At 39.8% G+C, this 21430-nt stretch overlaps 1 protein-coding gene across 6 annotated transcripts in view; it reads right to left on the bottom strand.

Annotated features, from left to right (window-relative positions):
• Window positions 1-17283, bottom strand: part of COPS8 (COP9 signalosome subunit 8) — a 135609-nt gene extending 118326 nt beyond the window's left edge. For 2 of the 6 annotated variants that reach the window (XR_009212977.1, XR_009212972.1), the window contains exons 1-9: window positions 17140-17283; window positions 16021-16091; window positions 14564-14612; window positions 13230-13362; window positions 9039-9146; window positions 7341-7403; window positions 6357-6398; window positions 5426-5565; window positions 4184-4264 (exon numbers count right to left, since the gene is read on the bottom strand). Coding sequence is in view for 3 of the 6 variants with exons in the window: in XM_032753576.2 (XP_032609467.1) it covers window positions 5486-5565; window positions 6357-6398; window positions 7341-7403; window positions 9039-9146; window positions 13230-13362; window positions 14564-14612; window positions 16021-16091; window positions 17140-17217 (624 nt within the window). In the remaining 3 variants the exon portion in view is untranslated. Of the gene's footprint in view, window positions 1-1154; window positions 4265-4371; window positions 5566-6356; window positions 6399-7340; window positions 7404-9038; window positions 9147-13229; window positions 13363-14563; window positions 14613-16020; window positions 16092-16391; window positions 16457-16878; window positions 17072-17139 lie in introns of those variants that run through there. The other 4 variants (XR_009212974.1, XM_032753586.2, XM_032753576.2 and 1 more) reach the window with 4 other exon arrangements.
• Between the last annotated feature and the right edge of the window lie 4147 nt (window positions 17284-21430).

Consider the following 21430-nt stretch of genomic DNA (forward strand, 5'->3'; position numbering starts at 1 on the left):
TCTTTTCTAGTAATTGCTTTTAAGTCTATACATTATCTCCAATCTTAGCCTTGGATGAATTCCTTAAATATTTCTAATCTGTGGTTTCTTTTGTGTCTCATAGATCATTGAGAAGTATACTACATAATTTCTTTCTTTGAGACAGGGTCTTACTCTATTGTCCAGGCTGGAGTGCAGTGGCATAATCACGGCCCACTGCAGCTTTGACCTCCCAAGCTCAAGCGATCCACCTGCCTCAGCCTCTCAAGTAGCAAGGACCACAGGCATGCACCACCATGCCCAGCTGACTTTTTAAAATTACACTTTTGTAGAGACAGGGGTCTATGTTGCCCAGGATGGTCTTGAATTCCTGGGCTCAAGCGATCTTCCTGCCTCAGCCTGACAAAGTGCTGGGACTACAGGTGTGAGCCACTATGCCCAGACAACTACATAATTTCTAAGCAGTTAAGAGATTTCCTAGTAATCTCTATGGCTTTATTGATTTCTAGCTCAATCCCACTGTTTTCAGAGAATTCACTCATTTTGATTTCTACTCTTTGTAATGTATTAGGGCTTTATGGTCTTTTATGTGTTCAATTTTGGTAAATGGTTTATACAGCATAAAATGAAATTATATTTTGTCCGTTGGTTAGTGTTTTATGTATCCCAATTAGATAAAGTCTGTCACCTTTGCTATGTTCTTCGTGATATTGTCTGTTCATGCCATCAGCTAATATGAAAGGTGTATTATATCTTCCAGTATTATAGATGACTCTTTTCTCCTTTTAGTTCTGTCAACTTCCACTTGATTATATTTTGAATATAAAATTAGAATTGCTACATATTCCTGTTGCCTTTTGGACTGATCTCTGTAGAATGGACATCCAAAAATGTCTATATTTGAATCTGTAGAATCTCAGGTTATATGGGAAAAGGAAATTAAGATAGCAGACAGAACTAGATTGCTAATCAGCTCACCTCAAAATAGACTGATTAGCCTGAGTTTCCAGGTGGGCCCAATATAATCGCAAGGGTCCTTCAAAGTGGAAAAAAGCAGGCAGAAGAGAGAACCAGAGAGCGAGCGGTGTGAAAATAACTCTAGCCAATGTTGCTGACTTTGAAGGTAAAGAGGGGCATGAGCCAAGAAATGAGTCAAAGATGCACCAACTTTCTTTTGGTTAGTATTTGCAGTGGTATATCTTTTTCCAACTTTTAAATGCAAGAACACAGGAATATTAAAAGAGGGTCTTTTGTATATAGCAGTTAGGATTTTATTTTTCTTTCAACATGTTAAAAATGCCATTTCACTGTCTGGCTTTACCACTACTTCTTTGAAGGTAATGTCCCCCCGGTCCTCCCTCTGTGCTTTTAATATATTCTCTTTGTCTCTGGTTTTCAGTAGTTTTACTACTGTTGTCTGGGTGTGGTTTTCTTTGCATTTATCCTCTGTGGGGGTTTTCTGAGCTTTTTCAAATCTGTGGATTGATTTCTTTCATCATTTTCAGAAAATTCTGGGCTGGTACTTCTATTTTTCCACTCTATATTCTCGCTCTTCCTTGGATTCCAATTAGATAAATGGTAGATTGCTATGCTGTGTACCACGTCTCTAACACAATTGCCAGTTAAGTTCCACTGTTTCATTTCTGTACTTCAGCTTAATAGTTTATATTGACCTGTCTTCCAGGAGCAGTTTTACTAATATTCTACTTCTGGTTTATATTTATAAGCAAACACCTTCCCCCACCCAACAACCTTGTTTAATGGAGCACTGACATAGCAAAACTCCAGGAAAACAGAACTGTTTCTCAAAGGTTTTTGACTTGCTTTTTGGTCTCCTACCCTAGGCAGCTTAAAAGTTCACCAAATGTTTTGAAGGGTGAACAGTGTGGTTTAGCCCTCTCAAGTCTCCATTGTTATCACCCCAGCCCTTTGAAAGTGCCCAAATTCCACAGGTTGTTAGGTTATTCAGCAGCAGACCCCTCACCAGGCAAAGCTTGAATCTTGCTGTGCCCAGTGGAATCAGCAAACACCTGCCACCGACCCCGCAAAGAGCTGCTGCAGATGACCTCATTGCAGTACTCTCAAATCTTAGCTCCACATTCCTCATTGATTTAGGGGCTGATGCCTCTCAAGGGATAAATGTGGGTATTCACCTATTACAGTTATTGACACAATTCTGAGTTGGCCTCAAGGTACTTCAACCCAGGAACAGAAATTTTCATACTTACCACCACCCCCTGACTTTTTGTCATTTATTTTTCAAGCAAACTCACTAATCCTCTTAAATTTCCCACATTCTGGAACTGGCTGATTGTTTCTTAGTGGGATGTTTAACTTGTTCCATTAATCCTCACATTGTATGTAAAGTAGCAGATCTAAAGCTTTAAATATATATCTATATATACACATGTATATATATACGTATATATGTATATACGTATTATATATGTTATATATGCGTATATATATAAAAAAATTAAATTCAGGTGCTTTCAGTCTGATTCATGTGTTATACACTTCCCTTTGATTTGACTAGGTCCCCGATTCCCGCCCCAAGGCAGAATAGCATAGGTATGTAAAGATATGTAGACAGATCACTTCTGTTGATCTCTGGGAACAAAAGACAGGGAACCAGGAAAAGTAAAACAAGGAAGGAGGAAAAAACAATTGAAGGCTGCATTAGAGCTTATGACCATGGGACACTACAGCTCAATTTTTTGGGGGTTCTTTTTGAGGATCTAGGTATAGAACACATTGGAAATAGTCTGCCCTGAGACAAGGAAGAGAGTGTTTATTCACCATGTCATGTTCACAACTGCTGAAGGGCTGCCCAATCAGGTTTGTGTGGGCATCCTGATAGTAGTGCCAGGGTAAGTCCCAGAGCAAATTTGAGAGATATCCAATGGATCTGAAGCAGGGTGGTGTCAGGCTACACTTGTACGCAGATGGCTGGCTGAAAAACAGCCAGATCACAAAGACAGGCTCATGGATGTACTGGACATATTTCATGCTCAATCTCATTTTCTTACCCTGTGGTCTCAACAGCATTGATATATATTTCCATGATCCCTTCTTTGTTTCATTAAGGGCTGCAAGTACTGTTTTTCTAATTTTTATCTTCATTAGGTGGAATTTTCCAGCATGAGCTTTTTGACTACCCTACAGGTTCAATTTTTGTTGCTTTAGAGATTGGAAGCATATCAATTTGTCCTGAAAACTGATAATAAAGGGAAGTGAAATCAAGCACTTATCCTGCCTTTCTTGTACAGTGATGAAGTTATTAAGAGTTAAAAATAGACACATATACAAATATTTCATGCTCAAACTGTCTCATTTTTACATGGCCTGTAGAAATCCCTTCAAGTTGGCTTGTATAACTCTTTGACAGAATCTCAAGTCTTTAAGAGCCTCCCTGAATCGTGGACATCTTGTACAAGATATGAACTTGTACACTTACTGCCCTGGACCTATTAGCTGTTTTGCAAATAAGTTCTTATTCCTTTTAATTGCAAATGAAAATGAAAGAACACAATCTAGGTACTAGTGGTGCTCATTGTTACTGAACTGTAATTACTCTAGACCTTTTCATGTAGACAGGAGTAGGAAATATTTACTGTTTACAAAGAAAAATAAAGCATATAATGAGGTTTCCATGTCAAATTTAAGATTACTGGGGTCTAATGTTACATGATTATTAATTTAATCTATAATATACTTTTAATAATAAAGATATCAAGATTTTGTGAAATTAATCATGAAAAACCACATTCATTAGTCTAAGATTTTTTCTGTCCTTAGTGTATATCCTACTGACAACGTAAAATTGAAATACTGTGTTTGATCACTTGAGATTATTTTTTCTCTACGTAGTAGTTCACTGTCCTCTCCTTCCTCTTTAGGGAACTATTTTATTCATTTTGTATATATCCCCCAATTGCTTAGTTTTGAAATATAAGGAAATATGTACATATATATAATTGTAATCATTCTCCTTTTGTTACCCTCAAAATAACCATATAAACTACATGTGCTTTCTATGTTCTCACTCTGGAGATCATTCCAGTTTAGTATAGAGATCTTCACTCCTTTTACACCTGCATAGTCTACACTGTTGTTTATTCAAACAATCCCCTATTAATGAACATTTGGATTGACTCTAATCTGCTTTTAAAAAATAACCATGGATACAATTTGTACTAAATACCTGGAAGTTAAAAAAACTGGCACTGTCATTCTCTTGATCACTCTCCTGATCCTCTGACTTCTTGAATTCCCATTTCCTCAACTGTAAAACAAGGAATTTTAATATGACTTACCTATCCAGGTTAAATAAAATTGCAATTCAAAAAGTATTCCCATATATGTTAAGAAAAACTGAAATAGCCACTAAAATGCATTCAAAATAAATAAATTATATAATTATCACTACATAGATTCACCATACAGCTCATTTCTACTTAAGAGATTCATATTGAGACAATGACAAAATAGATTGTGTCCACAGCAAGATCAAGAGAAATTTCCAGAAACTATCTTAGATGAAATAATTGAAGAATTCAGTTAAATATTTATTGAACAAATGCAGAATAAATGAACTAAGGGCTGTTATAACCTTAAGTTACAACAGACAACTTCGAGTATTCAGAGGGCTGTCACACAGAGAATGAAAGACTTGCTCAGTATTCCTTCAAAGGGCAGAACTTGAGCCAAGGGATAAATATAAGCAACCAATGGGCTGCAGGATAGTTGTACAAAGTGTATCATGTATCTTCATAGCTTCTTTGCCCATATAATGCATTCCACACTTAAGTTTCCCCTTCTAAAAGGAGACAGCACAAGTTAATATGTCTCACGAATGTCTTAAATAAGTGGCATTTTCATGGCAAGCCCTCCACTGCCAGCAATGGATATACTCACACTATTGGAAAAAATCTAAAGTTAACAAACTGATTTAGTATGGAAATGGTCTATTTGTTCCTCAGCTATGTTTCTGTATTTTACATTAATGGCTCTCAGGAGGTGGGGGGTGAAAAGAGAGCACGTTCTCCAAAGAGGGTGAATCATAATCCCCAGTGATTCAGATACTGTGCCTGGGGACAATCTTTCTTCAAGTCCAAATGAATCATTATAATTATCAACCAATGGTACATATAAGAGTATGGCATGTGCTGTGACAGAGAAAAGACAGTTGACAAATACTATTCTACATGAAACAGGAAATCTTATTTTATGAGTCACGAGAAAACAAACTAACTGTAATACTGACGGGCTCCATCCAGATTATTAAATATTACAAAATGAGAACTGTTTCAACAACTGTTCAGCATAATGTTTAAGGACAAAATGTATATAGTAAATTTTATATTCTATATGTATTTTATCACATACTCAGTAAGGAATGCTGAGGTGCTTAAGCCATCCAATAAATTGAAAATACAAACTTTACATTTCTCTATTTGTCAGTATACAGGATTCTGAAGATGAATCTTGAACTCAGAGTGATAAATCAGTTTTCAAGGAAAGCCACATAATCCGTCAGTCTGGCTAACTGCTGTTCATTGGGTATTGGGGGAACTGGAGCAGGCTCTGTATGTTAAAGAAACAAACACACTTCAAGTTACATACCACAGTAACAAAGCTTTGGCCCCAACACCTACCTCCCCTAATGCCTTTAATTTTTAACAGTAAGTTAACTTTCTTAGATTTGTCCTGGTTTTAGACAAAATCTTACATCATAGAGACTTGGACATTTTTGAAAAGCAAGCCAAGCAGTCTCAACTTTTATGAGTATGGTTTTACCTAACTGCTAGTAAAGGCATATCTGATGTTGTTGTTATTGAAGTATTCTATGTAAAGGTTAAACACACTTTTATCCTGCAACATCTCTTTTAAAAGATCACAGCTCTTCCTGAAAACATCCTTAGCCATGCAACATTAAATTCAAGAAATAATTAGAGTGCTTCCCATGCCCCAGGCATCACTGAAGAGTATTAAATTGTCAATGAACCAAAAAAAGAAAAAAGAAAACCCACAAAGAACCTCAAGGAATTTACATTCCAACATTTAAGTTACTACACGTCAGCCTGGGGACGCCTTCTGAATAATGGTACTGGTGAACAGCTCTGGCAGGCCTCCCTGACATGAGAATAAGAAGGCTCTGCAGCTGGCCCAGAGGAGGCCACCGCCTCAAGGCAAGCTCTGGGGGAGCCCAGTTTCACTCTTGTAACCAGATGTATTACTACACATTTATGAAGTTTAACCTCTGTTTACAAGGTAAGAAATAGATACACACACTCACACACACATATACATATATACTACAAAAAAGAAATTAGGAACAATGAGACATTAAAAACTGTGCATATGAAAATACATACCTGATAAGGGAATAAACTTGTTAAAGGAAACATCCAGGGCCCCTGCAATTAAATTAAAAAAAAAAATGTACAGCTCAATTTACAGAAGGCATTGTAAAGATCTTTCATAGAACATGCTATTTTCAGCACAACATGCATTTATGGCCATTTATTTCTCAAACAGGGATAATAACTGTGCTCTATTATAAATCTTTATTATATTACTCTTCCCCCACTCTCTCACTTGACTGGGATCATGTCTTCCCACTTTTTGTAACTCAAAGGGCTGAGCACATTGAGAATCCTTTACTGTATGTTCAGCAATGTCTAAACGTAGGCATTCCGAGCAGGTGGAAGGAAATTTGGGTTGACGTGGATGAAGGCAGATTTATGGAAGTGGGCATTAAGCTTGGCTCTAAAGACCTGGCAGAAAAAGACACTCCTGGTCAGCAGGACGAGGAGAAACTATCAGGTGGGAATGAGTGTGGCTCACTTCCAACAGCAAGACTGAGGGGCTGGGAATTCAGATAAAGACAATGAGGGCAGGTCATAGAAATTAAGGCCTTAAAAGGAGGGCTAGAGAAGTTAACTCTGTGAAAGTGGAAGCCACAGGAAAAGTGCCCGTATGACTTGAGTGCGAACAGAAAAGGGGGGCAGTTGAATATTTAAACTTTTTTTTTAATACAGACAACAGTTTGGATATGAAGGATAAGCTCAGTTACAAATGGCTCCATAAAAGGATGGAGATTAATATTTAGTAAAAACTAAGGTGTAAGGACCATGAAACACCTACACAAAATCATTTATATACAGGAAATACATTTTTAAGAGTTTAAACTAGGTGATCCTTTCTACCCTGTCTACTACGCTTTATTTAAAATGAGTTATTTCCATTGTGTTAGTATAGCAGAATTTTACATCCAATTATCAAAAACCAAAGCCTGAAAACCTGAAGCAGTCTTAGAAGAGTCCAACGCTGCATAAATGGGTGCAAGCTCCACCTACCTGGCTTTCTGGGCAGAACCATTCTTGTGGTGGAATCAGCTTGCCATCCTTGTTCTAATATGCCTAAAGAAGTATATTACACATAAACATCCAGAAAGAATAAAACACCCCACAAAATCCACAACTTGTCCATGACATTAGTTGTACAGAAGACCTGATGTGTTTAGTATAACCCGTCATATGCATTTTTACTAGAAAGATGTATTACAAAGAGCATGGAAACTTATTATTGAAATATTTCTGAAACAGGTATCAAAACCTCATTTTACTCTATTACGCTGCTATAATCATTAAAAGATGGTTAGTTTTCTGTCAAGAATATATTATAGTATTAATCTAATCAGTATTATTTAAAACAAACATAAGGAAAACTAATATGGTGCCTTTTGTGACCATCATATCAGTAATAACAAAGATAGCAATAATAAAAACAGCTTCCATATACAGAAGGTTTATCTGTAGGTACCAGACTACGTGCTTTTATGGGGATGATTTTATGTAATCATCACAACTCTATGAAGTGGGATATAGGGCCATCATTTGACAGGTATGGAAAATAAAGTCTAGGGAAATTCAAGTGATTTGTCCTAAGTCACATAGCCACTAGCATCAGGGATGGGTGGTACCAGCATTCACATCCAGGTGGTCAGCTGAGAATATGAGCTCTGAAGTATGTTATATATAGAAAATAAATGACGGACCAATTTTAAGAGCCAAAAGAAATAAATGTTTGTATTAGCAAATAAAAGTAATAACAGAACTTTCATTAACCTATCTTCATGTATCTACAACTATGCTAGGCCCTGGAAATTTAGGATGTAGTGCTTGATGGTACTCATATTTTAGCTGGAGAATCAAAAATGTCAATCATGGTAAAACAATGCAAGGTGTATACAATATATATATATTTTTTGATATGGAATCTCACTCTGTTGCCCAGGCTGGAGTGCAGTGGCACAGTCTCTGCTCACTGCAACCTCCACCTCCTGGGTTCATGCGATTCTCCTGCCTCAGGCTCCTGAGTAGCTGGGATTACAGGTGCCTGCCACCGTGCCTGCCACCATGCCTGGCTAATTTTTTGTATTTTTAGTAGAGACGGGGTTTCACTATGTTGGCCAGGCTGGTCTCGAACTCCTGACCTCATCATGATCCACCCGCCTCGGCCTCCCAAAGTGCTAGGATTACAGGTGTGAGCCACCGCACCTGCCCAGGTGTATACAATATTCTATAACAATGAGCAAGAGGAAGGATTAGTCTGGGCATCAGCTGAGAAATGAAAATGCGAAGTTACATTTGGAGAGACCAGCAGGTATGAGTGGGGAGCAAGCAAGCGCCTAGAGTATGGGTCAGAAATGTCAGGAAAAATGGGCTGAAAAGGGACGTGGGGATGATGCTGCCTTTACCAAATAAGGGCGAAATAAGGATTTCCAAATGTAAGTAAAGAGGCCAATTAAGACATATTTTTGTAACCAACTGTGTGGATATTCACGCATTTGCTTGCTACAGAACTATTAATATGCGTGATTGCAGGGTGCCTGCTGGGTGTTCCACAACACCTCTTTCATATCACCTCTCAAAAAACACAGCCTGGACTCCAAAAGCATATTCTGTTCCAAGTGTTTCAGAGGAGACTGTGAACCTACAATTCACACCTCTATTTTCCATTTTCCTTGTAAGTAAAAAGTAAGCCAAAAATACCTTTCACAGCCTCTTCTACAGGAAGTCCAACAAAGGCTGCAAAATCATCGGCGATGATTGAAGTATACGCTTGAGAGACCAGGGCAAAGGCGCGTCTCCTTGTTGCATCTATCGTGGGAGTGGAGGGTTGGCAAAGAGTGAACCAGGGGAACAGCATTTTCAAAGCACGTCATTAAATCACACCACTGTCCTTGTCCAGTTTTCATAAGCAAGGCCAGATGAACCCAAAGAGTTCTGTGCTTACAGATACAACTATATATGCCCAGTATGTAAGGGGGGTTCAAATATTGCTGAAAAAAAATACATTTCTTACACTTCCTCTTGGATGAAAAATCTCAGATAATGAAAATTACTAAGATGGAAAAAGGTTACTAAACACAGGGCTCTAACCCTAAGAAAATGCAGTATGTTTATGCAATGGGGATATAAATTTTACTTATTTCATTTACAAATGCTGGAATCAAAGGAGCAGAAAACTGATTTGCGTAATCAGCTGTCCTTTTCAAAAACGTCTCTAATACAGGACCACACCTGGGAGTTACAGAACAACTCTTGTAACTGGAGCATTCTTCCAAGTCTGCATCAAACCCTTGACTGAATTACAGTTCAAAATCCTAAATTCCCACCTTGAAAGAATAACTCTAAGAAGGGACTGCCAAACAATATCAGCAACGAAAACCTTCCTGAAAATGGCATTTAGGATTGTCCCCAGGCTTACATACGCAATGAAATAACCTCAGGAGTACGGCAGAGTTAAGCACTGTGAAACCAGCTGGACTTTCTCCCTGGGCAGTCTCTTTGGTAAGGTAAGAGCTCCTCCACCTGGTGGTCAACATGCTTAGGAAATATTCTGGATTTTACTTTCCATATTTAATAGGCCAGTGTACATATGTAAAACAAACACCCTAACATATTTTAAATCTTCTCTCCATTCCTGGGACATTGTCAAACTACACCAATTCCCCCAGATACCCTTTGTGTCAAACTAGTCCACTGGCTCTCGGACAAGTCTTACACTTTCTCCCCTGGGGCTTTTGGTTTATGCTGTCCCGTGGCCTGAAATGCCCTCCTGTCTGCTCTCTACCATTCCTAAGTCTGTTTATAATTCATTATGATCTCTGCCCTTCTCTAAACTCAGCAGTATTGTTTACACTTCTACTTTAACAAGCAACTTTCCACTACGGCAGACACTGTTCCACCTACCCCCTTCTTTTCAATTATATTCCAAACTTCTTGACAGGAAGGGGTATCTCTTATCTTTATAGTCCCCCAAACACCTAGCATCTCCAGCGAAATATATGCCAAATACATGCTTGTCGATGGCATCACGAGAACCAAAATGGGGCACGACTCCAACACTTAGGCTTTGTTTTCTCAGGTTCCTCAAAAACTGCCGACACTCCCATCCCTTCCCTTCATCTGAGCCCGACATCCTCTCCAGCTTTCACTCAGCCACTGTCTGCTCTTCCTTCTGTGGCTTTACACTTATTATTGTAGGTTCCTTCCTTCCTTCAACCAGCCTGTAACCTAACAGACTTTACAACACCAAGAAACGTTTTCTATTAAGGCTGCATACATTCAATGGAAAAGAACTGAGCCAACAATGGAAAAGAAATATACTTTTTTTTTTTTAGAGAAGTAAAAGTATACACCATAAAACTATATTCATTTAGTAAGTCAACTGTATTTCAAAAACATTTACTTCAGTTCAAATATTCTGGTCATATTTTCAGAGTGGGGAATAAAACAGGAATACAGTGAGAATGGAGGAGATAAACAAAAGGGAGAGAAAAGTAAAAAGATATCACTGGAAAAGGAAAGAAAAACATGTGATGGGAGGAGAAGTGAGCTGATGAAGCAAAAATAAAGGCTAAGTGTTCTCTGTCTCAGAAGCTGCAATATCCACTTGGCACGAATCACATCTACATTCCGACTAGTCACTCTGTGATCCTCAAGTTGTGAAATCTGTAACCTCAGGCCCTAGAATGACACGCTGGAAGGTGGAATAAATTGAGCCAGCACCTAGTATCTGTGGCAGTAGTTGATGGAACACATTTTTGGTGAAAACAGAAACGCTAACAGAACGCAAACGCAGTTGTTCAACAAATACTCAAGTGCCGCTCATCCATCACTGCCAGTGCTGGAGACAGAAGGGAAGAGGAGCTAGTCACTCCCATCCTTTTGAATCCTCTTGTCTTTCCCAGCCATGCTGTATGCCAGGGAGGTTGGCCACCAATGCCTGTTGCACCTGAGCTCTCTTGCTTTGGCGAATTGGGGCTCTATCAGGTCAGAGGCTGGGAAGGAAGGTCAGGGAATTTACTTCCTATGCCCTTTCCCTGCCTTGCTCCAGCTGAACTTCTGTATCCATCCTGTGGGGCACCCCAGTAACACTGGCCCCTCACCTTGCCCTTTCAAGCCTCAGATGAGAAGGGCTACTGTCTACCTAGTTCCTAGGTACTTCCTCAGCCCTTGTTTCCTGAAAAAATAGTTTTCACTAGCTTCTCTTCAGTTAAGTCATTTTCAGTTTTCTAATCGGACTGTGCCTAATTTAGAATAGAATGGAAAGAGATCTAAGAAAGTGATTGTTCTTAACTAGAAAATAAGTTTCTAACATGTTAAGAAGCAAAATGTTAAATTCATCAGTAAGACCAATCTGTTAAGAGACCATCCTGACCTGGCTGCATTTTACAAAGGAAACCACAGTACAATTCATGAATCTGGAGATTTGTCTCAGGATATGTTCAGGAATACTGTAGTGCTTTAGAATAAGGTACATGTTTATATATTAACTCATTTATAACCTGAAAAAGTACTATTTCTAATCACATTTCACAAATGAGGAAAATAAGACACTGAGGAGTCACCCTAGTAAGTGGCAGAATCAGAATTTAAGCTCCGGAAGCATGGACCCAGAGTTTAAACTCCCACATGGTACGCTATATAGCCTTTCCTGGGTCTACTGAACTGCTTGCCAGGAATTCTCAATCTCATGGAATTCAGTGAAAGGAGGCTCTGGGAAGTAATAAAACTACGGACCTGACGGTGCACAACAGAATTCGCTTGCTGAACGAGTAAGGAGTCCCCAAACCCAGTCCTGCCAATGAACCCGCTGTAAAACACTGGGAAAAGGCACATGGCCTGTGACCACCCCACCACAATCACAAGGCTGTATCACAAGGATACTATGAAAGTCCACTATAACACCAATTCCTCAGGGCTTATATGAAGAGGTTTCCGGTGCTACTTTCTGAAACTGCCCCTGCTATACCTGTGCAATCTTCTTCCACACTCCTCCTTTCCCATCTATCTGCCTGCCTTAGGATTCTGCTCATTTCATTCACATTTAAAGTAGCTGCCTCCTGTTTTGTCACTTACATTGTTATGTTTTATGCTGCTAAGAATTTTACCATTCCAAGGGAATTATGTGCATTTCAGAAACAATCTCTGCTGTCTGCTGCCCTGTAAAGCTGATATCCCTTAGCAGAGTGATGAACAGTTATTAAAAAATTCCTGCTCACTGACTTCCTCCACAGCAGGAAGGCATACAGTGACAGTGGATATTAACTATGGAAGTAAGGGTAACAATAAGAAATAAGAGTACATAACAACATAAAACAAGATTATATCATTTTATAAAGAGTGAACCAGGAGGACTGGAAGCAAATGCTAGGGGTGGGAGACCGTAGAGAGGCAGGGAATGAGATTTTATTGAGGGATCAGTGCTCTGTCACACCAGGCTTGTAATCTTTCAAAGCAATTAAAAACACATTTGAGCATCTATGTATTAAATTGATTAGTTATAAAATCCAGAAGCTTAAAACAACACCTATCAAAGGCTGAGGCTGACAAAATTCAAAGAGCAGTCTCTATTTTCACATCTCTACAAACCCATACCTTAAACGTATTAGAATATTACAAGATCTCATTTTAATAGCAAAAAAAACTCTTAAAACTGACGAGCAATTTCTATCTAGAATTAAGAAACAAGAAAAGCACAGCAGCCAGTGTAATCTCAAGCAACAAAAAATGAAGAAGCATGATTAGGGCAAATCTAAAAAATTCTGAAAACTGCTCTTTTCACCTATCAAAAATATCTACTTAAACACACACCACTGATTTATTACTTCAACACTGCAGCACTTAGGGACTAAGTCTCATCTAATTTCATTTTTAACCACAAAGAAACACTACCTCTAAGTGCTTCCATAATTGGCTGGACCGTCTCAGACCACTGGTGAGCGTTGATGGTTGTATAGATCCCAGGGAAATCTCTCTGCCAGATTCTTTGTCCTACAGACCAAATTCCCCCAAGTTCAGAATTTGCCTGCAATAAATATTATTGCCTTAGAGGGTATTCACTCTGTAAATGCACCAATGATTGTATCTTAAAACAAAATATCAGAAATGATAATAAAAACTTGCTAGCTACATCATTAAAACCTAATTCAACATTTATTTTAAAAGATGCAATTACGTTTTCAGCCCAATCACTATCAAAAGGTTTTTAAACGCTATGAGCAGTAAGGTAAAATTTATTTGTATGGCTGATATAAATTTATTACAATAGCAAATTAAGGCATGAGAAAGTAGTCAAAAAACATTTCAGAATTAAGCCTGGGGACTAATTAGCTTAAGCATTGTTTTTAAAGATGTTGTATTTGTATTTCATAGATACATTATGTATATATATTTAGGTCAAAAGTAATAGCAAAATGGTTAACAATAGAGACCCTCAATCTAAGATGTCATACATTGTAGCCTCTCTAAGGATAGAGTTTCCACTAATATCATTGAAACTTATGTGCATAATTTATAGTACTTCTTTATTTAGCCAAAGAAGTTGAGGAATATTCCAATGTTAACAGAATGTATGAGGAAAAAAAAAAGTAAAAATACTAATCTCATCTCTTGATGAATATCGACAATAAACAAAAGTTTAGATGAATTCTTGGTAATATCTCAAGAATGTTAAAAATTTCACTTGACACTCATGTTAGACACATGGAATCATTTGACATTAAAATTTTACTTCATTCCACTTTGGAAGAACCTTTTCACAGGCTATTTCTTCTAATCTCCCAACCAAAATAAGAAATTTAAAATCCTAATTAACAAAAATAATCTTATTGCTGTCAATCATTCTTAAAGTATTCTTGTAAACAATGGCAGTTTCAAAATAAGTACCATTATAGGAAGCAACATAAACCGGATGAAAATCACCTCAGCTGCCTCCGCCACCTCCAGGACCTTCCTTCATCTAAACTGGCTCAGCTGTTTAACTAGGGAAGCTGCACATAAAAGTGTCTCAAGAAATCTAATCAGCAGGAACTGAGCACAAATTCTACACCACCCCAGCAAAATTCAAATTTCTGATTAGAGGACTCTGAAGATTTATTTCGAATCCTTAATACCAGTCTGATGCCTATTTCTAGGACGGCAGATAGAAAACATAAACTTATAAAAGGTTGCCGTTTAAGGGAATGTCATTAAATTAAAGTAGTAAGATAGGTTTAAAGGATACTTACAGATTTTATAGCAGGTGGTATTCTTTTCCAAAGATATCTTGCATTATTCCTAATTTACGCCACCACAAAGAATAATAATCAATTAAAAACATACTCATCTCAGTAAATGTTAAAAACTACCAGGTCCCAAACCAAACATACAGAAGTATACTTTACATAACACAAAGTAAAATTTAGTTTTATATGAATTTGTTTTGGTGAAGCAATAGTGGTTTTCCAGATAAAAAGGACATGAAATATTTTTACCAAAGTAATATTTTGCCATTTCTAGTGAATTTTTTAAAAATAATAATCCATATCCTAAATTAAGGCAACAGCACACTAAAAACATGAGGACTTATAGATGGCCCAAATGATTTATTAGGATATAAAAGTAAACAAATTTATGTACTATCAAGGCTCTAGCATTCCCTGACAATAAGCATGGTACACAACACTTCTCTCCCGATTACAGCCCCTCCTACCAGTGGGTACACAGCTTCTGAGGCAGGAGTTTTTATGGGTTTGGAGGTTTGAACTACAACAAACATATAACGACAGTTTTAAAAAAAAAAAAAAAAAAAAAAACCTTACATATGCGTAATAAAAATTTCAATTTAGTTTTTAAAAAGATATAAAAGAAAGGTTTTGGAAGAATTTAAAATAAAATGTTATCAGGAATCATCAGTGAGTCACAGAACTATAGGAGACTTTTTTTTTTTTTTTTGCAGTTATGCTTTCCTTTTGAGGCAGGGTCTCACTTTGGTTGCCCAGGCTGGAGTGCAGTGGCGCAATCTTGGCTCACTGCAGCCTCGACTTTCTGGGCTCAGGTGATTCTCCCCACCTCAGCTTCCCGGGTAGCTGGGATTAGAGGCACACACAACCACGCCCAGCTAATTTTTTGTATTTTTAGGACAGACGGGGTTTCACTATATTTCCCAGGCTGGTCTCAAACTCCTGGACTCAAGCCATCCACTTGCCTCGGCCTCCCAGAGTGCTGGGATTACAGGCGTGTGCCACCACGCCCGGCCTAGCATAGTTATGCTGACTTTTCCATGCGAATGTGAAATAGAAATAATTAAAAAAAAAAAAAAAACTTAAGAAATCTCATACATGTTTGTAATGAATTCCTCTTGGCTGCAATCTTCTCTTTCCACTTCTTTTGTTTTATTGATGATATATTAAGTAAATAGAGATCATAAAAGTTTTTTAAAAAGACAAAGAAAAAGTTAAATGAATTTACTGACGTAATTTGTCATAATAAATTGAAATGTTTTCTGGAAAGTATATGTAAGACAATGACGACCTAATCATAATTCATTAACCTATGATTCAATAGGAAATAAATGTTAACAATTACTGTAATAAAAAAAGGTAGCTCGTTGTGCCTATGTTTGGTGGTGCTACTTCAGTGCAGAAATATTTCCATATAACTTTGAGAAACCTGTTGCTCTTGGCTTTAGGTTAAACGTACTTACATGTCATTATGGAGCAAATATAAAGCTAGAAGCTGACCATACACTGGGGGTGTAGCAATTCCTCCAGGGGCCTAGAAGGCCAAAAATGAAAACAAAACAACACAAAATTTTAAAAACCTCATTTACTCTTTAACTTTCATTTTTAAGATAATATTTTAAAAAGTCTTTTTAGTCTAAGATTATAAGTAATCTTATAGTCCTATTATAAATTTAGAAACAGCTTAAAGAAGTATCAAACACGAAAATTCTAAGTTTATATTCGTCATCAGCTTTGATTTATCTCCCTTTGGGCTTCAGTTTCTTTATACATTCAAGAATATGTAAATGGATCCCCTTCCCCAGTTCTCAAATTCCCATTTAAATGATCTTACTATTATAAGAAACAAATTCGACAGATTCCTGAAGCATTCTGATTCTGCCCATTACATCAAGCGTCCTGAATAAGAGACAGAAAATCACCACAGCTGCGTTGCAAAGACAATTCTTTCAATTTTAACTCAATAGGAAAGTATCTATTATCTATTAGTGAGCTGCTGCTTCTGGATGTTGTCTCCTTTAATTTTAAAACTAATGATATAAACCCTTTTTAAGTGTCTAAGAAAAACATTAACTTTAACAGCTGCATAACTTTCATCTGTCTTACTAAAGACAAAATGGCAAGCTTACTGGACAACATTACGAGAAAGGCTTTGTGAGTTAAAAAAAAAAAAAGATTACAATGGTCACACCTTTCTTGGTGTGTGTAAGCTGGGGTGTGTGTTAGTGTGTGTATACCAAGGTCTTTAATAAAACCCACATTACTACTCTCTCCCAACCCGATACTGGGAAGGAAAGATGGCTAATTAATATGAGCTTAACCGTAGGTGCTGGAGCAAAGATGCACAGGGTTTTCGGGCTCACAAGCTGAAGACACATAACAAAAAGGTCCCGGCGAGTTCGGGGAGACCGGGCCCGGTCGGAGCAGGCCGCGGCGGACAACGATCCACACGTCCACCTCCCGCGCCCGCCCCGTGAGCTCCCAAAGCCCGCGAGCCTCAGACCCCGTTACCCTGGAAACTGGTGCCGCCCCGGGGCCTAAGACTACTCCGCAGTTTCTCCCAGCGCGACGCAAAGGGTTACCTCGAGCTCCTGGTTCTCGCACTGATCCAGCAACTTTTTGAAACTAAAGGCGCTTTCCGCCATCACCGCCACTGGCATCTTCGCGGCCTATCTCGCCGCTGCACCTTCCGGACAGCCAGACCCCCAGACTGTCCCTCGGGCGTCGCGCCCGCGATGACGTTTAAAGCCGCCGTTGCCGCCGAGCGCCCCTGCGTACCAGACCGTCAGTTCCGGGGCGCCGTCAGACATCGCCGCGGCCGGGATAGGGCGCCGCCGTTCTGGCCGGCTCTCTCGGTGCCCTGGAGGACCTTGCCGGCTTTGCGGGAAGCTGTGTTCAGAGCGCGCGGCCGCCCTCTGTCAGGGAGGAGTTCGCTGCACTTTTGAGGGTTCTTCACGAAGACATCCAATACTTAGGAAACAAGTAACAGCAACAGTAACGAATTTTTAAATATTAAAATTGCTGGGGAACACGACGGATCCTGTAGCTGCTCGGCTGTCCTGGTCAAGTCAGTGACCCTAGGGCTCCGCACCGTGCCCTCCATACCGTAGGTACTCACGAAACGTTTGTGAGTTCCCTGCTTTGAGGAGACAAGATTAAAAACTCAGAATCTAAGGTTTGAGTCTCCCCAAACCTGCTTGTTGGGCAGCGTCCCCCGCCCGGGCTCGCCCTGCACGCCCCCTCGGAGCCACGCTTCTCCAGCCGGGACCCCTGCCTCCTTCCAGGCTATTCTCGGAACCGCAGCCAGAGGGAATTTTTTTTTTCTTTCCTGAAACGTAGAGCAAATCTGGTTACTCTTCTGCACAACGCCCTAAAATCTAGGGCCCTTCCCATCGCTCAGAATTTACGTCTAATTCTCAGCTCCCCTCCGGCTTGCTGTAGCCCATCCTGGCTTTTGTTTAGCACAGCACTGATTGTTAGCGAACATTATATTGTGTATTATTTATTAACATATTTGTTTTTTACATCCCTCACTAGACCCCCAGGAAAGAGGCTTTGATTTGTTGCCTGCTGCAAGGCTGGCTGCATAATTTGTGGGGCTCAGAGAGAAGTGCAGAGCTTCCTTGTTCAAAAAAACAGAACGGAAGTGCCTTTAAGGTCATAAAATATAAAACTTTCTCTTTCATCTCAGGTTCTCTCTTTTCATAGTGTTTTTATGTGTTATTTGATATCATTCCAAGAAAAATTTAGATTTAAATTGTTAGCATGACGTTTACCATCCATCTTTACGTTGTGCAATGCCAGTTTTAAATACTAATATAAGTGCACTGAACTCATATGTGGAATCACAGAAATGATACAATTAGTACTTCATAGCTTATACACGCATATGTATTTTGTTTTTACCAGAACCACACTGGTAAAAACAAATGCTGCACAAAGTGAACTTGCCTGTTTTCATCGCACTTTATGTGCACGAATTCTACCTCCACTCTCGACCTGGGACTCACCGATGAGTAAGGAAGGACTAAAAAGCAGAAGAACTATGGACTGGCCTTTTGGCATAATCAAGTGTCTAATATAAAGAAGTGCGTGAATAAGAAAATATGTGATATGTGTGATGGTTAATACTGAGTGTCAACTTGATTGGATTGAAGGATGCAAAGTATTGATCCTGGGTGTGTCTGTGAGGGTGTTGCCAAAGGAGATTAACATTTGAGTCAGTGGGCTGGGAAAGGCACACCCACTGTTAATCTGGATGGACACCATCTAATCAGATGCCAGCCCAGCTAGAAATATAAAGCAGACAGAAAAATGTGAGAAGAGAGACTGGCCTAGCCTCCCAGCCTACATCTTTCTCCCACGCTGGGTGCTTCCTGCCCTCGAACATCGGACTCCAGGTTCTTCGGTTTGGGACTTGGACTGGCTCTCCTTGCTCCTCAGCTTGAAGACTGCCTATTGTGGGACTTGTGATCATGTGAGTTAATACTTAATAAACTCCTTTCTCTCTCTCTCTCTCTCTCTCTCTCTCTCTCTATATATATATACACACACGTATATATATACACATACGTGTATATGTGTATATATATACGTGTGTGTATATATATATATCCTATTAGTTCTGTTCTTCTAGAGAACTGTGACTCATACAATATGGTTTCTTCATGTTTCTTAAGACACCATTGCCTTCTTTCTGCCTTCGAAACAAGTTTAGGCTCTAAGGAGAAAAGTGTGGCCTTTCATGGGTGTTAGCACCCATCTCCCTCAGTACTTTGTGCTCACTTTGAGTCTTGCTGGCCTCGCGACATCAGGGGTCCACAGGGAATTCAGTGTGCATGGTGCATTGTGAATGCTGTATGAAACATCAGTGGCCACATACAGAGGCCTGTTTCCCTGGCTCATGCTCCATTGTCTTAATGGACCTCACTTACAAACCACAAGTTTACAGATAAAATTATTAAGCATTTCAAGACAGAAACAGCCATCCTTGATTTTTTTTTTTTTTTTTTTTTTTTGCGTAATCCACAACATCTCTGTGTGGAAATGATTGCTTAGTAATTCCCTGAATGAAATGTAAAGAAAAAAAAAACACTACATGTTCCTCAAGGAACTGCCAACATTAAATAGAAGGGCACATAAGTAGTTAGCAGAACTAGAGAGATCTTGGAGGAATAAAGCAACAGAGTTTCATCCACAGCTGCAAGGAAGAGAAGGACTGAGGGCAGTATGATTCTAAGATCACTTGACAGAACTATGAGGAGCAGGATTTTGAAGCTTGTAATAATGGTCTCTAACCCTTTTGGGGAAAGAAATATTCAATAGAAGCCCTGCTTGGCAATTTGATCATTTAAAGGGAAAACTATAACGTGAAAGCTTTGGCAGGTGCTTTGGGCCTCTAAGAGGTGGAAACCTACAAAGCTGGCCCTTTGCTGAATAGGAAATCCCGGTGAGGCTTTCGATACATATCACAGGTTAGAGGTGGAGATGGGGTGTCACTTAAAGGACCAAGCTGTTCTTTAGAAGACCAGTACAGGAATTTGGGAGTTGGAGCCTGGGTGCCAGAGAGGGTAGGAAGAGAGTCCTTGGGGGGCAGAGAGGAGTCTCTGGGAGAAATTGGGTGTCTAAGGTGAGACCCTGGCCTGGACACTGGGAACTCCAAGTGGCAGTGAAGCACTGAAGCGTCTTTAGGGCTGTGATGGTTGACATTCAGTTTTAAGTTGTCACTGTACTATGCTGGAGCCACCTTTCCCCCCAGACTTTTGATAGTAAATGAGAGAAGTCAAGGGGTACAGGAAAGGGCAGTGTGGCGTAAAAGGCTGTCATCTCCGGAGGTGCAACTCAGAAGAGGGATCGAGACTGGGAAGAAGCAAGAAAGTCAATGAGAGGCACCCACAAGGACCCTCTGTTCCTGGAGATGCTGGCGTTGGAGTGGGAAGGACTGCGTTTCTCTCTGCTCTTGCAGTGAGGCATGGGGTCAGCATGCCGAAGGGAAGCATGCGCTCCAGAGGCTGTAGGATGGGGGTCTCAGACCCATTACCACACCTAGTCTTCCCCTTGTGCAAGCTAGCCCTTTTTCCATAACTCTTCTCTGGGAGAAGCACAGTGATTGAGGAGGTTGGAAATTGCACTAGGATGGCTGATGCAGTTTGGATGTTTGTCCCCTCCAAATCTCTTGTTGAAATGTGATCGCCAGTGTTGGAGGAGGGCCTCGTGGGAGGTGATTGGATCATGGAGATGGATCTTTCACGAATGGCTTAATGCCATCCACTTGGTAATGAGTGAGTTTTCACTCTGAAGCTCTGGGATGTGGATGAGTCGGCCAGTGTGGGACAAAGAGTGGGAGAGGAGAACGGACCGATGAGCCCTGGTCACCTCTGTGCTCACAACACTCCCATTGTGTCGATCTGGATTGTAGCAAGAAACATATGGAATACTCAGTGTATTCATCTGGTTTCACACTGCTATAAAGAAATACCCAAGACTGGGTAATTTAAAAAGGAAAGATGTTTGATTGACTCACAGTTCTACATGGCTGAGGAGGCCTCAGGAAACTTACAATCATGGCAGAAGGGGAATCAGGTACATCTTACATGGAGGCAGGTGAGAGACGAGCAAAGGAGGAATTCTGAAACACTTATAAAACCGTCAGATCTCGGCCGGGTGCGGTGGCTCACGCCTGTAATCCTAGCACTTTGGGAGGCCAAGGTGGGCAGATCATGAGCTCAGGAGATGGAGACCATCCTGGCTAACACGATGAAATCCAATCTCTACTAAAAATACAAAAAATTGGCTGAGTGTTGTGGCACACACCTGTAGTCCCAGCTACTTGGGAGGCTGAGGCAGGAAAATCCCTGGAACCTGGGAGGTGGA

The sequence above is a fragment of the Hylobates moloch genome, unplaced genomic scaffold (genome assembly GCF_009828535.3).
Source record: "Hylobates moloch isolate HMO894 unplaced genomic scaffold, HMol_V3 SCAFFOLD_1, whole genome shotgun sequence".
Taxonomy (NCBI): Eukaryota; Metazoa; Chordata; class Mammalia; order Primates; family Hylobatidae; genus Hylobates; species Hylobates moloch.